Source organism: Carassius carassius, chromosome 13, assembly GCF_963082965.1.
Source record: "Carassius carassius chromosome 13, fCarCar2.1, whole genome shotgun sequence".
NCBI classification, from domain to species: Eukaryota; Metazoa; Chordata; class Actinopteri; order Cypriniformes; family Cyprinidae; genus Carassius; species Carassius carassius.
In genome coordinates this window covers 7,640,587-7,655,650 of record NC_081767.1, presented here as the reverse complement: position 1 = coordinate 7,655,650, position 15,064 = coordinate 7,640,587, and the positions used below count along the sequence as shown (strand labels likewise).

The window sequence follows — 15,064 nt, the reverse complement described above, 5'->3', positions numbered from 1 at the left end:
TATTATTTCTACAGCTATTACTAATGTTAATGCTAATTTTGTAAACTTACATATGTTTTATTTTGTAAAATGTTAACCCAAATTATTTAAACCTCATGAACATGTAGTGACCTTTTCACTACATATTATATCACTATAGCCTATATTTAACCTTTTCAAAGCCCCATAAAATCTCGAACCTTTATCCTGTGTGTTGTTTTCGACATGGAGTTGGATGGACTCCAACTTTGCTAAGATATGTGAAACCCTGTCCAGTAAAGTCTACAGAAGTGAATCCACGTTCTCAGCAGGGGTTGCTGGAATCCTGTCTGACTATCAGAGTTTCTTTCTTTAGTTACTCTAAATCAACAGTAAAGCAGAGCGCTGGCCAAAGCCCAGAGAAAAATCTATAACATACATCAACCAGTCAAAAAATAAACACTGGCTTTCCTTCCCCCACAGTTACTAGCAATACCCTCGTTGCATGAATTTACAATTGTAGGATAACTGGAATAAACAATACTTACCTCAAAAGATATATTGATGTATTGGTAACATAGCGCTCCAAACTCTTTTCCCATTGGCTGCTGTTGCTTTCTGTGCTACGTGTGAATTGGAACTGTCAAAATCCAGATTTCCACATGGGTTGCATCCAAATTAGTGTTATATACTGTTTACTGCAGGTTTGTACTTCACTTGTGATCGGAGAGCACATTTGAGTGTGTCACAAACAGCTACAATGATTTGGGACATTGTATGATTTCAGGAAGACCAGAATTCCTCAAACAATTGAGGATCTCTCTTACTTTGGACTTGCCGAGTATCAGATTTGGCCTCTGCTCTTATCATTGTGTATGTTTTACTTTCATGACCACAAACAGACAAACTCATTTTTCATATACAGTATCATATACACAGTAAAATAAACTGAGAACAGAAATCATTTTAGCCAAACGAATGTAATGCAGAATGCAGCACAGATGTTTTTAATGTTCTGGGATTTACAAAACATTCATTTTATGTTTGCTTTGCTCATGTTCTCTCTCACACACACACACACACATATATATAGGTGCTTTGATTCATGCATGCCAGAGAAAGGCAGAGAGAGCAAGGAAATAATTTATTTGGAATTCATAATCAATATTATTATGTTGCTCATGGGATATAAACACACAAATGCAATTATCACTCATTACCAGCACTGTAATGCAGACATGATTTCGCTGTACCACTGTACCAAGTGTATCTGACACCCAATACATCAGTTTTGACATAATCTGTTGAATTAGTATTCAGTGTGTTTTATGTTTTTTTTTTTTTTTTAATAACAGAACAACATTTTCTGGGGGATAGGTGCATTCTTTTAGTGAAAGCTTGTTGAAAAAGAAAAATATAATTATTTAGAGTTTCAGGCACTTTTTTTAACCTATTCCCAGAATGTGCATTTTATATCCTAGAATTAAATTATTAGGTGATTATCAAAGATCAGTCTTGCTTAAAATTAAGCAGGCTATCAAAACGCTGCAGATTCGCATCTGTTTTCCTTGCAGAAAAAAGGGAAACTCAAACAATGGGTTGCTTTGTACCATCTTGAAAGGGCTATAACACAGCTTCCTGTTTAACTGAAATAGACCCATGAGAGAGATCTGTTAAATGTATTGTGTAGTTCAGACAGACCCAGCAAACACAGGCAGGAGACAAAATATTCACCGTGCCTGAGACTACACCAGACATTTCAGTGTGGTTCTAAGTACTAAGCAATGCTCTTTTGTTCGTCTAATGAGAAAACTTTACCCATAACTCTCTGTGGCCTGGTTTCACGGACAGGACTTAGATTAAGTTAGGATTAAGCCATAGTTCAGTTAGGACCTCTAAGTAGCTTTAATAAAGATGCATTAGAAAAAAAAATTACTGGTGTGAATCTTGAAATAAGTTTTTTTTTCAGTTAAAACAGCCCAGACATGCATTTTAGTCCGGGACTAGGCTTAAGCCTTGTCTGTGAAATGTTAGGTTATGTGTGTAAACATGGAGTAGGTCCAGAAGATGATGGCTGTGTGAGCGAAGAGTATTCACTATTTCTGTTTCCTTTGGGCAGAATATAGCACGCTATCTTTTCCGGTAAATGACGCTTTAGAGATAGTGTGTGAAAAGGACCTTTTCAGAAATACCATTGTAAAATTACCAGTAAATAACTAGATGCTATCTGTGAACAAATAAATAAGATTACTGGAATGACTCCATATAAGGTCTGGCCTCTGACAGAAGAAGTCTGCTTTGGGTCAATCATAATGATCTTATTATTCCAGGCTGTGTACTGTTCGCTCTGCTGTTCGCTTTTTTTTTTTTTTACAGTTTTTCCATGAAAATGTGTTATTTGGATGTCTTTGATAGTTGTGTTGTGCTTTCCTGCCCTCTTTTCCATTCATCAGCACTGGGGCTCTGCAGTTGGATACTATTGTGTGGCGTAGAAATAGCAGAAATAGCATATTATCAAATTGGAAAGATAGCTAAACTTATTTTCTAAAAACAAAAACAAAAACTGACTCAAGATTCTTATGCACTTGATAAGGGAAATGTCCCAAAAATCTCAATAACTAATTTTTGACAAAAACCCTAACAAGTTACAGCCTTTAGCCCTTGCATGGAAACATTACTTTTGTGAACAGCAGATTTTGTGTATTTCACCGAAATTTATTTGGGTAATTTTATGATAATTCGCTGGCATTACTGTGTGAAAGGGGCTAATGTTATAGGGCTTGTCCAACCAAAATTTAAATTCTTCATGTATTCACCCTCGTATCATTCTAAACATATCAGTGTTTGACTTGACATGTCTGACTTTCCTTGATGGAGCAGTAAAAGAAGAATATTTTACTTGTGTTAATGTGTTAATGCTGCTCAGTCTATACAATGAAGCAGGGCTGATGAAAACATCATGAAAGCACATTGTCTGAACATTTCATTTTGACTCTTTGTGCTCAGTTGTTAACCAGGATGGCCAGCCACTCATTGAGGGGAAGCTGAAGGAGAAACAAGTGCGCTGGAAGTTCATCAAAAGGTGGAAAACACGTTATTTCACCCTTGCCGGCAACCAGCTTCTCTTTCGAAGAGGAAAATCGGTAAGTGTCTCATGCACAGAATGTATTGTTAATGCATTCCTTACCATCAAGAGAAACCAAAGTGATCATTTTGAAATAATTTACTTACCCTCATTTGCTGTTTAATATTTTTGTGGAAACAAGTATTCCCTATACGTTTCAGAAGTTTGGGTAAGATTTAAAAAATAAATAGATAAATAAATAATACTTTTATTCAGTAGGGACACCTTAAAATGATCAAAGGTTACAGTATAGACATTTATAATGTTATAATATTTCAAATATTATTTCAAATCGATTCTATTAATTGAAATTTCTATTTATCAAAGAATTCTGGCATAAAAATATCACAATTTTCACAAAAATATTAAGCTGCAAAAAAACAGTTTATTACTGTTTTTACTGTATTTTGATATGTATATTTGTCTCCCTAATGTTCCTGAGCTTCAGGCTGTGACTAAATATTTTTTTTATTTGCTGTAAGGAAAACTATGCACACTATGGGCCCTATTTTAATGATCTAAACGGAAAGTGTAAAGCACACGATGCAGGTGCACTCAGGACGTGTCCAAATCCAATTTTCATATTTTAATGACGGAAAAACGGTCCGTGCGCCGGGGCGCAGTTTTGGAATGGGTTGTCCCTATTCTCTTAATGAGTAATGGGCGTAACGTTCATCTCCCATTCCCTTTAAGAGCGAGATGCGCTCGTGCCACGGCGGATCGCTATTTACAAGGCAGAATTTGTTGGCAGAAAAGCTGAACACTTCTCAAGCGAAGCATACGATCTGCTCGTGTGCAAAGTTAAAGCGCGCGAGTAGATCATCTACGGAACAAGCATGTAACTCTTTGTGTGATAATAACTATATGAAATTATATAAACTATATAGATCTATAAATTTTCTGCCCCATATCTTGAAAAATGGGATAATTCTAAATTTCCAGTGAAAGAACGCACTACAAATGCGTATGCGAACCAGTCTAGACCATTTAGACGTATGTGCACACTCTGTGATTTGTTTGGACGGGGGAGGGCGACGGGAGGAGGACTTCTCCGGTGCTGCCAATCTGCGATCTTTTTTGGTGGCTGCAGCATGTGCTGCATTTTTATTTATCTTTTCCCCCACTTCTTAAACTATTACGAATTTACATTCTGCATTTAAATTTATAGTAGGTTACACACTGAAAATCATCCTAGGGGTGGCCACAGGGTCGGCCAGAGTTTATTCAGTGGTGGCCGTGGCCACCCCTGGCCACCCCTTGGGGGCGCCCCTGGGAACAAGCAGGAATACACTGACTTATTAAACACACTGATTAAACTGAGGAGTTCAACGAGTGATGTTTTGCTGAAATAACCTGTTAAGTGGCCGGTCAATCTTTCAGTCCTCTGCTTTGGATGCAGGCTTTCAAATAGCTCCACGCGATGAGTCAGTTAATATATGTGTGTATTTGTAACGACTGGGTGAAAGGAGTGGCAGGAAGCAAGTGCGAGTTAATAATATTTAATGAAAATGAATGATACAGTACATAAAGAGGAAACACGGATGATGCTGAAGGAATACACAGTCCAGGAAGATGCAGGTGAATGAAGGATCCCAATGGCGGAGATGAGTTCAGCAGGAGAGGGTGACACAGGAACTGAGGAACAACGCTCTCACAAACACAAGACGCTAGACAGGCCAATATATAGGGATGAGTAATGAATGACAGCTGTTGCTGATGACAATTAGCAGAGACGGCCACAAAACCAATCAGTGCTGACGCGTAACACACAGACTTCACCCACATAGTGAAAAACCCTGAAATCACGGTTTGCCAACCGTGACAGTACCCCCCCCCCCCCCCCTCTAGGAACGCCTTGATTGTAATCAGCAGGTACCCTTGATTGTACGCCTTGATTGTAATCATCAGGTACCCAACTCCTCTCCTCCGGACCGTAACCTTCCCAGTCCACCAAGTACTGGAATCCTCGTCCCCTCCGTCTCGAGTCCAGAATACGATTTACCGAATAAGTTGGTTCCCCATCTATGAGTCGCGGCGGTGGGGGGATAAATACTGGAATAAAACACGGGTTTAATTTTGGACACATGGAAGGCGGGATGAATTCTCCTGTACGCTGGAGGTAGTTTGAGGCGGACTGTCACCGGACTAATAATCTTGGTGACAGGAAACGGGCCAATAAATTTGGGAGCTAATTTATTAGAAACGGAGTGGAGTGGAATGTTGTTAGTAGAAAGCCACACTTTTTGACCCACGACATATACGGGAGGCTTCAACCGGTGGCGATCGGCCTTGGCCTTAGTGCGCTCCCTCATCCGGAGCAGAGTCTCGCGGGCTCTGGTCCAGGTGCGGTGGCACCTCTGGACAAATGCGTGAGCGGAGGGGACCATGACTTCAGACTCCAGACTAGGAAAAACCGGTGGCTGGTAACCTAAGCTGCCCTGAAACAGAGAGAGGCCCGTGGCTGACACTGGTAACGAGTTGTGAGCATACTCCACCATAGAGAGTTGTTGGCTCCAGGAAAAAGGATTCTTGGAGACTAAACATCGCAACGTTCTCTCTAAACCTTGGTTGGCTCAATCAGACTGCCCGTTACTCTGGGGATGATTACCCGAAGACAGACTAACCGTCGCTCCTAACAATTTACAAAACTCTTTCCAAAATTTGGATATAAATTGGGATCCCCTGTCAAGAACCACGTCTACCGGGAGGCCATGTAACCAAAAGACATGATCAATGACAGTGATCGCTGTCTCCTTGGCTGTAGGTAATTTGGGCAAGGGCATGAAATGTGCCGCCTTCGAGAACCGGTCCACTACGGTCAAAACGACCGTCATGCCATTAGAGGGCGGGAGGGCGGTAACCAAATCTAGAGCGATATGTGACCAGGGTCTCGAAGGGACAGACAGCGGTTGAAGAAGCCCATCTGGAGGTTAGATGACTTACCACTGGCGCAAACTTGAGCAAGCCAAAACAAAATCATGGACGTCGCGAGCCATAAGTGGCCACCAGAATCGTTGCTTAACTAAACCCTTGGTTCGGCTTATCCCTGGATGACAAGCAACATTAGAACATTGACCCCACTGAATAACCTCGAACCGTGACTCTTCCGGCACAAATAAACGATTTGGTGGGCATCCGGGCGGAGGCGTTACCCCTTCTAAGGCCGTCTTGACCTTTGATTCGACCTCCCATATGAGTGCTGAGACGACTATTTTCTCAGGTAAAATACACTCGGGAGTCACCAGGCATTCGGAAGGATCAAAAAGACGTGACAAAGAATCTGGTTTAACATTTTTGGAACCCTGGCGGTACGACAGAGTAAAATCAAAGCGGCCAAAAAAAAGTGCCCACCAAGCCTGCCTGGAATTGAGTCTTTTGGCAGTTCTAATGTACTCTAAATTCTTGTGATTGGTCCAAACAATGAAAGGTACTCATGACCCTTCCAACCAGTGACGCCACTCCTCTAAAGCTAATTCTCTGTTACCAATGTCATAATTGCGTTCAGCAGGAGATAAACGATGTGAAAAAAACGCACAGGGATGCATCTTATCGTCCGAGGCAGCACGTTGGGAAAGAACTGCACCTACTCCCACCTCAGATGCATCGACCTCCACCACGAACTGCCGTGTGGGATCAGGGGCTACTAGGATGGGAGCCGAAATGAAGCGGTTCTTGAGGTTGGTAAATGCAGCTTCGGCTGCATTAGACCACCTGAACGGAGTACTGGGGGAGGTCAAGGCGGTCATAGGTGAGACTAGTTGACTGAAATTACGAATAAAACGTCGATAAAAATTGGCGAACCCCAGAAACCACTGAAGGGCCTTATGGGAATCTGGAGATGGCCAATCTATCAAAGCCTTAACTTTGTCAGGATCCATACGTATTCCCTCGGACGAGACGATATACCCTAGGAAGGGAACAGACTGTGCATGGAATACGCATTTCTCCGCCTTGACAAAAAGACCATTCTCAAGTAATCTCTGGAGCACTCGTCTGACGTGTTGCACATGTTCCTCATGCAACAAAAAATCAGTATGTCATCCAGGTAAACATATATAAACTTATCTACCATGTCTCTCAACACGTCATTAACGAGTGCTTGGAAAACTCCTGGCGAGTTGGAGAGCCCAAACAGACTTACCTGGAACTAAGTCTATAGCACAGTCATAGGGATGATGCGGAGGAAGAGAAGCAGCATGGGACTTACTGAACACCTCCTTCAGGTCCATGTACTCTGCGGGCACGTTTGATAATACCATGGTCTCCTCCTGAAAGACAGAAATAGGCACAACAGGACACGCAGAAACCAGACAAGACTCATGACAACTTTCACTCCACAAAATGACTGTGTTGGAACCCCAATCCACTCGTGGATTATGTTTGACCAACCAAGGGTGACCTAAAACAATGGGAGCGACAGGGGAGTCCATGAGGTAAAAGGATATGGTTTCGATGTGGTTGCCTGAGGTGAGCAGAGTTATGGCTTCGGTGTAGTGAGTGACGTGTGTGAGTTCCTGGCCATTGAGTACGGTGACATGGATGGGATGAGACACCGGAAGGACAGGAAGGTTCATGTGACATGCAAGGAGAGAGTCAATGAAATTACCTTCGGCTCCAGAGTCCAGAAGGGCGTGACAGTCGTCAGTGTGGTTCTCCCACCGCAGTTTTACTGGAAGGAGAGTCGAAGATGTAGTTGAGGACTTCCCGGTGGAGATCCCACCCGATATTAGCCTCAAACTTACTACCGGGCTGGCTCTTTTACGGGCATGAATGGAGGGAATGACCCGAGCCACCTCAATACAAACATAGTCCTTGGGACCTCCGCCTCTCTCTCTCCTTCTGGGAAAGCCGAGATCTACCCACCTGCATGGGTTCGTGATCGTAGACGGGACCGACCATGTTCTCTCGACTCAAGTGGCTCCACTCCGGAGAGACGTGGAGGCGTGATGGACTGGTTTGTTTACCAAGGCAATTAATCCGGGCGTCCACCCGGAGCGCCAGGTCGATGAGACCGTTGAGTGTTGGGGGCAACTCGAGGAGGTAGATCTCCTTATGAACACGGTCAGCCAGCCCATGCAGGAATCGATCCCACTGCGCCTCCTCGTACCACTGGCACGCGGCCGCCAGGGTGCGGAATTGGATGGAGTAATCCGCCACCGACGATTTCCCTTGTCGGAGGTCCGGGAGTTGGTGTGCGGCCTCCCTGCCAGCCGCGGCTCGATCGAATACTCTTTTCATCTCTTCGGAGAGGGTGTGGAATGAGGTGCAACACGGATGTCGATTGTTCCACACCGCCGTCCCCCATAAGGCGGCCCTGCCAGAGAGTAGAGTAAGAGCAAACGCGACCTTGGACTCTTCCGTCGTGAATGTGCGGGGCTGCAATGCAAAGTGCATGGAACATTTGTTAAGGAAAGTCTTGCAAAAGTTAGACTCACCGGAGTAACTGTCTGGCGCCGGAAGTCGCGGCTCTGGTCGGAAGTGGTCCTGGGAGACCTCCCGGGGGACGGACGGCGCAGGCGGTGCAGTGGGCGCAGCGGGAGATGTGAGTTGATGGATCTGCTGGGTGAGCTCGGACACCTGTTTCACCAGCGCTTGGATCGCGCGTCCGGTGTTCACAATGCTCTCCTGCTGCTGATCCATGCGGTTGACGCTGTGGTGGATGAATTCTGAGAGTGAAGTGGTGCTCGCTGCTTCCATGTTTTGCGGTGAGAGCGTTCTGTAACGACTGGGTGAAAGGAGTGGCAGGAAGCAAGTGCGAGTTAATAATATTTAATGAAAATGAATGATACAGTACATAAAGAGGAAACACGGATGATGCTGAAGGAATACACAGTCCAGGAAGATGCAGGTGAGTGAAGGATCCGAATGGCGGAGATGAGTTGGCAGCAGGAGAAGGTGACACAGGAACTGCGGGGAAGTGAGCTGAAGGTAAGTGATGATGCTGTTGGTGATGTGCGAAGAGTGGATGGGGTTCCAGGGAGACACGGACATCCAAAGCAGAAACACACAAGAAAGCAAACATCAGATGAATTACATGAAACAACGCTCTCACAAACACAAGACGCTAGACAGGCCAATATATAGGGATGAGTAATGAGTGACAGCTGTTGCTGATGACAATTAGCGGAGACGCCCACAAACCAATCAGTGCTGACGCGTTACACACAGACTTCACCCACATAGTGAAAAACCCTGAGATCACGGTTTACCAACCGTGACAGTATTGGCATGATTGTTCAATTAATTAGCCAATTTCATTCATCATTATAAGTAGTAATAGGCTGAATTGCAAATAGGTAGCCTAATTCTAATACACGCAATGACTATCCATCATTACATTTTTATATTTATGTAGCCTACACAATAATATTATTTTACACTGTATTCCTTTTGTTTTTAATATTTGGCATGTTTGTATGATGCTCATCCCTGTGTGTAATAAGCAAAGTCAGTGCACACTGTGGACCCACTCAGAGGCGCATTTTCTACCAACTCGCTCTCTAAATAACAAAAAAATACTGCACCATTGACTTTAGACTTTAGACCAGGTTTGATTTGGTCTATGGTGTAGTCTATTTTCAACTCCTTAAAATAGCAATGCACCAGCAATGTGCCTGAACACACCTATTTTTTAGACCAGCACGCCCATGGGCGCACAAATGGGCGCAAATGCATTTGCTAATTAAACAACATGGCGCTGGACGCGAAAATGCGAACGTCGCCGGACTGAAGCTATAGGAAACACACTTGCACTGCGCCTTGCGTCGCATTGCGCCAGGTGTATGATAGGGCCCTATGTGTGTTTGTTTATGGTTTTGTCAGATATAATCTCTTGGGGTAACATTAGATAATGACATGCCAGTGTTTCCTGGAACTCTATTCAGCATCATTCTGTTTGGGTGTAAATAAATGATGCTTTATCAATTCCTGAAACATTAATAGAATAAACAGCAGATAACCCAAATGAATGTAACATGTTACTTAAATCATGAAATAATCCTCAAAAAACAATATCGGGACAACTTTTGTGAATCTTGACCTATTGCAATAGATTGTGAGCATGATCTATAATAACTGATTCTGTAATCTGGCAATAAAATAAAAAAATAAAATAAAAAGTATTTAGCTGTTAGATGTTTTATTCTAGGAGCTAATTGCTCACCAGAAATGTTATTAGTCTAGACTAGAGTCCTGTTTTCTGGAAGATGATCAGTTCTTTAGAAAAACCCATCACTTAATCTTGAGATTCACCAAAAAATTCCCTGAAGGAATTTACATGAACTAAATAAAACTAAAATGGTTTGTCAAAATCTCTCTGTTGTGTTTAAACAAAGCAAAGAGCCAGTTTACTATGCATCTATATAACTTGGAGCCATGTAGGATTGTGGAAAAGAGAATTTATAACCAAAACCATGACATGCAAACAGTGACTAAAAAGCTAAGATCAATCAGTCTCACAGTATTCTGACAGAAAGCCAGCAAAAGCTTTTTTGTAAAAATGTAAGCATATTAAATCTTGATTTATTGTAAATTTTAAGCTGGAAAACGGATGCATAGTCATTTTATTTTGCAAACTCTTGACAGAGTCTTAATTTTATAAGGCATGACAAACTCTTTCAATATGATCTTGAGGACAATTTGGCCTCTTTTCACAATATCTTGTTTTTATTATGCTTTTAATTTGCCTGCAATTCTGTAAGTGTTTTTTTTTAATGGTGCTTATTCTCATCAGTGGACACAAACAACGATAAGCCTCATTTTTGGCAAACTTTAAAAACAAGTTGAGAGACTGGCAGAACAATATAGCAGGAGAACTGGAACCATTAAGAGAGGACATGCATGCTTTGATCCTCCAACTGAAAACCCCATAACCTTGACCCCATCCCATCAGAGATTAGTGGTTGACTAGTTGACTAGTCATCGCAAGCTGTGTATTATGTGAACGCACCCTAACCGTTGAGAAAATGACATTTTACTTTAAAGCATCTTAAAATCATGATGAAAAATGTATGTCGGGCTTTAAAGAAGTACACTTACTTTGATGTGTTGACACATGTAAAGGACCTGATTATAATTTTAACTGCAGCTTATTAATATATTTTAAAAATGTACTAAACTGAAACATCATCTTTACAAATGTTTAATTATAAATATATTTAAATACACAACATTCAAGTTTAAACAGAAATGACATTCAAGTATATTTTAGTTCACAATAAGTGCTTTTCAGAACATTCTGCAGTACTATATTTCAAAGACAATAGAAGCAATTATTAATTTACAAATAAAGATGTACTAAAAGGTTTAGTTCAACTAACCCTTTAAGTCCTACTTCAGGGGGTCGAAAAAGCACTCTTAAATTCATTCATTGCATTTACAATGTTTTAAATTGTTTTCATTTAAATAAACATGCAATTAGTCCAACAACACTAAATTATGTTGCACTTAAGTACATTCTTTTAAAGTATATTATTTCTATAATAAGCACTCTGCTAAAGTGTACTTGTTTTCCACGAGGTCTGATGGAGTCAGGTGAACCTCGGACTAAAGTGTGTAAAAATTCAGAGCAGATCTGTGGCGACCGCCAGTGAGACATGGATTATTTCCAAGCTGTAGACGAGGTGTAGGGTCTGATTTAAACTACTGGCTCAGTGCACATGGCTGTGGTCCATGAAAAGCTTCCTGAATGTTAGAGTATAAAGTGTTAGCTTTGATTGACGGCGCCTTTTCCCTCTTGTTACTCACAGAAGGATGAACTGGACAACAGCACAATTGAACTTAGCAAAGTGCAAAGTGTTAAGGTGGTTGCAAAGAAAAGGCGTGACCGCAGGCTGCCCAGAGCCTTCGAGATCTTCACTGACAACAAAACCTATGTGCTGAAAGCTCAAGATGAGAAGAATGCGGAAGAGTGGCTGCAGTGCATCAATGTGGCTGTGGCGCAGGCCAAAGAACGTGAGAACCGCGAGGCCACCACATATCTGTGATGCTTGTTCTGATGATCAAAAGCCAGATGGGTATGTCTTATTGCCACGTTAACCCACTAACCCATGTTTGAGAAACCCTTGAATTTTACTGCCAGCTCCTCTGCGCTCTCAGTATACAGCAAGAGCCAATATCATGTTGACAGCAATAATATCATACTACATTTAGCACTTTCATCAAATCACGTGAACTGTTACATCATATAAAATAATTAAGCTGGATTGATTTCACAAAAGGACCAAAAGCATCAAGAAGTGCCTCTAATAATCAGCAGATGAAATCATTCACCACTGGGGATACGAATGTGTAAATGGAATGGCAAAACAGATCTTGGTACACACTGTTCTTTGGCCGCAGGAACTTGCGTGTCAGAAATGTTGATCAATGTCTCCTTGAATAACACAGAGGACCTCTCCAAAGTTCTAGAGAACCGCAGAACAATGGCGGTGAAAGAAATTCGTTCCACTGGTATCTGTTTCAGAGCTGTGTTTCATGCGCTGGGGTGGGCTTTCATGTCTTAAGGCAAAGTTTGTCCCTTTTTCTCCATGGATGAATACTAGTTATGTTGTACAGTAACAGTGACTCAGATTGAAGCCTTTTATCTATTTATAGTAATAATTATTTTGTCATGCAAAGACACATTGGGTCTCTTACAATAAGTTCTGCCCTGTGACAAATGGTTTTGGCTCTATAATGTTTAGATTCAGAGAGAACAGAGGGTGAAATTATATCTCAAATCAATCAGAATGCAATCATTTTTTTCTGCTTCAGTGTTGATGAAGTTACTGTGGTTTGGCTTCTGAAGATTATCGTGCTTCTGGACACTAATCATGATTTTTTTTTAAATGCAGTGGGGCGAATTAGTAATATAACTTTTGCCAGTGTTGTTTTGGTGCCAGTGAAGGAATTAAATTAGACAATGACTCAAACATACCCACAAAATTAGTACTGAACACAATGTGCTCACATTGAACGTCCATTAATTTAGAAATTAAACAAGTGGCAGCCACTTCATGGCCGATTGCACCACATACAAAACATGAAGTGTCCCAGGCCTGGTCCTCTCTCTCGCTCCACTGGCATCACTTCTTTTTATATCTCTTCATATAGTTCCTCTGTGAGACTTGAGACCGCTCATTAGCCCTCACGCCACCGGCCTCGCTCCATTCCAATGACTCTCGGCCCTGACCTGTTTGCCACGATCATATTATACACAGAGGTCTCTCTGAGGTATTTATGCTTTAATGCTTTCTCTCTGATAAACTGGCCACTTTGATTCTTCACTTGAGCCTTTTTTGGATGACTTTATTCAAAATGAGAATATTTATTGATTTTTAAAGAATTGAAGCAGTTTATGATGGGATGTCTGACATGAAACAGTTGGCCTTTACATTGTAGCATTTCATTCTGTCATTAAATATTGAAAAAGTAGTGTTTTTTTGTGACAAAAAAGACAAAAATATGTTAATAATAGTTTGAAAAGCCCAATTTTAGTTGAAATTCTCAACATCCAAAAATCAAACAGAAGTATCTCCACAGATGTTTCTTGTTTTGCTTCACAGTGTTGAGTTCCTCTGTTTATTTACTTGAGTTGACAGCATAATCCAGTCAGGATGCATGTCAGCATCTTGTAGGGTTTATTTAGCTCTCGCACCCCTAAGGGCCCATAAGGGCTTTCAGCTCAGCAAGGTGCCTCAAGGTCCCTAGATGTGTGTAGACTCAAAAAACACATTTGTATTTCCATGGTTTGTTACAATTTTATTTTCCATGTGTTGGGGTCTCTGAGCCAAAGTCCTATTTATTTTGAAAGTATTTTTTTTTCTTATGTTTTTAGTTCATCTGATTTCAAATGCACTTCCAGGCAGCTGTATAAATATCTGCCCAATTACATGCTAAATGAAGGTGTGCACATGTGCACATGACCTCTGTGACATGAACATGGCTTATGTTAGTGTTGTTTCTCCTGAGGGACGAATGTCTATTTTCTTTTTATTGAATGCTGGAGGGTTTAGTCCTCTTCAAATGAACATACTGCTGTTGTTATTTTATTATTTTTTTTTTTTAAATACTGGAATGTACAGTGAAGGAACTGGGAGAGCCGATTTTTCAAAGACATTCATATATATATATAGATATATATAAAGATTCATCTGATTATGTCGTTCCAAAGAATTTTGATATCCAGTTACTAGGGGTGTAACGATATGCGTATTCGTATTGAACCGTTCGGTACGAGGCTTTCGGTTCGGTACACGGTACGCATTATGGACTGAACGGTTCGTTGGACTTAATTATATTAATTATAATTAATTATATTTGGAAAATAAAACAAATTGTGAAATATAATGATATGCTTTCAACTAGGTAGCCCAATAACCCAAACGACGTAACAGGCAACGCCCCTGACACCCCCGAAGAAGAAAAAAACACCAACTTATATGTTTATGTTAGGCTACTCAGTCAGGCGCTCGCTCACTCAGTACGCGCTGAAGGCTCGTTGCAAAATGGCCAATGCGTTTAACAGACCAGAAATAGAAGATCCTCCAATAACCAACAGGTCTGGTGTTTGGGTGCACTTTGTATTCCCTGTAAGCTATAATGGTGATGGCAAGAGAGTGGTGGATAAAAAAAACAACGATATGTGGCATCTAGGGTAGCTACACCAGCGGGAATACAAAAAAAAAATCAGTATCTGGGAAAAGACGGAAAAAAGGAGAAACATACATGCAACAAACTATCCCCGCAGCATTTAGACAGACATTTCCAACGGATTCAAAAAGGGCAAAAGACATCACCACGGCGATTGGTAGGCTACATTTACGTTATAGCCGCAGATATGAGACCTTAATATTTACCATTGATTCTATCATCACCATTATAGCTTACAGGGAATACAAAGTGCACCCAAACACCAGACCTGTTGGTTATTGGAGGATCTTCTATTTCTGGTCAGCGCGTACCTACTGAGTGAGCGAGCGCCTTACTCTGTAGTGGAAAACG

At 41.4% G+C, this 15,064-nt stretch overlaps 1 protein-coding gene across 1 annotated transcript in view; it reads left to right on the top strand.

The window, feature by feature from the left end:
* The window catches only part of LOC132155915 (ventricular zone-expressed PH domain-containing protein-like), a 142,910-nt gene extending 130,009 nt beyond the window's left edge, over positions 1 to 12,901 (top strand). Inside the window, exons 13-14 of the mRNA XM_059564687.1 lie at positions 2,965 to 3,101; positions 11,830 to 12,901. Of these exons, the coding sequence (XP_059420670.1) occupies positions 2,965 to 3,101; positions 11,830 to 12,066 (374 nt within the window). The 3' untranslated portion in view covers positions 12,067 to 12,901. The remainder of the gene's footprint in view (positions 1 to 2,964; positions 3,102 to 11,829) is intronic.
* The last annotated feature ends 2,163 nt before the right edge of the window (positions 12,902 to 15,064 follow it).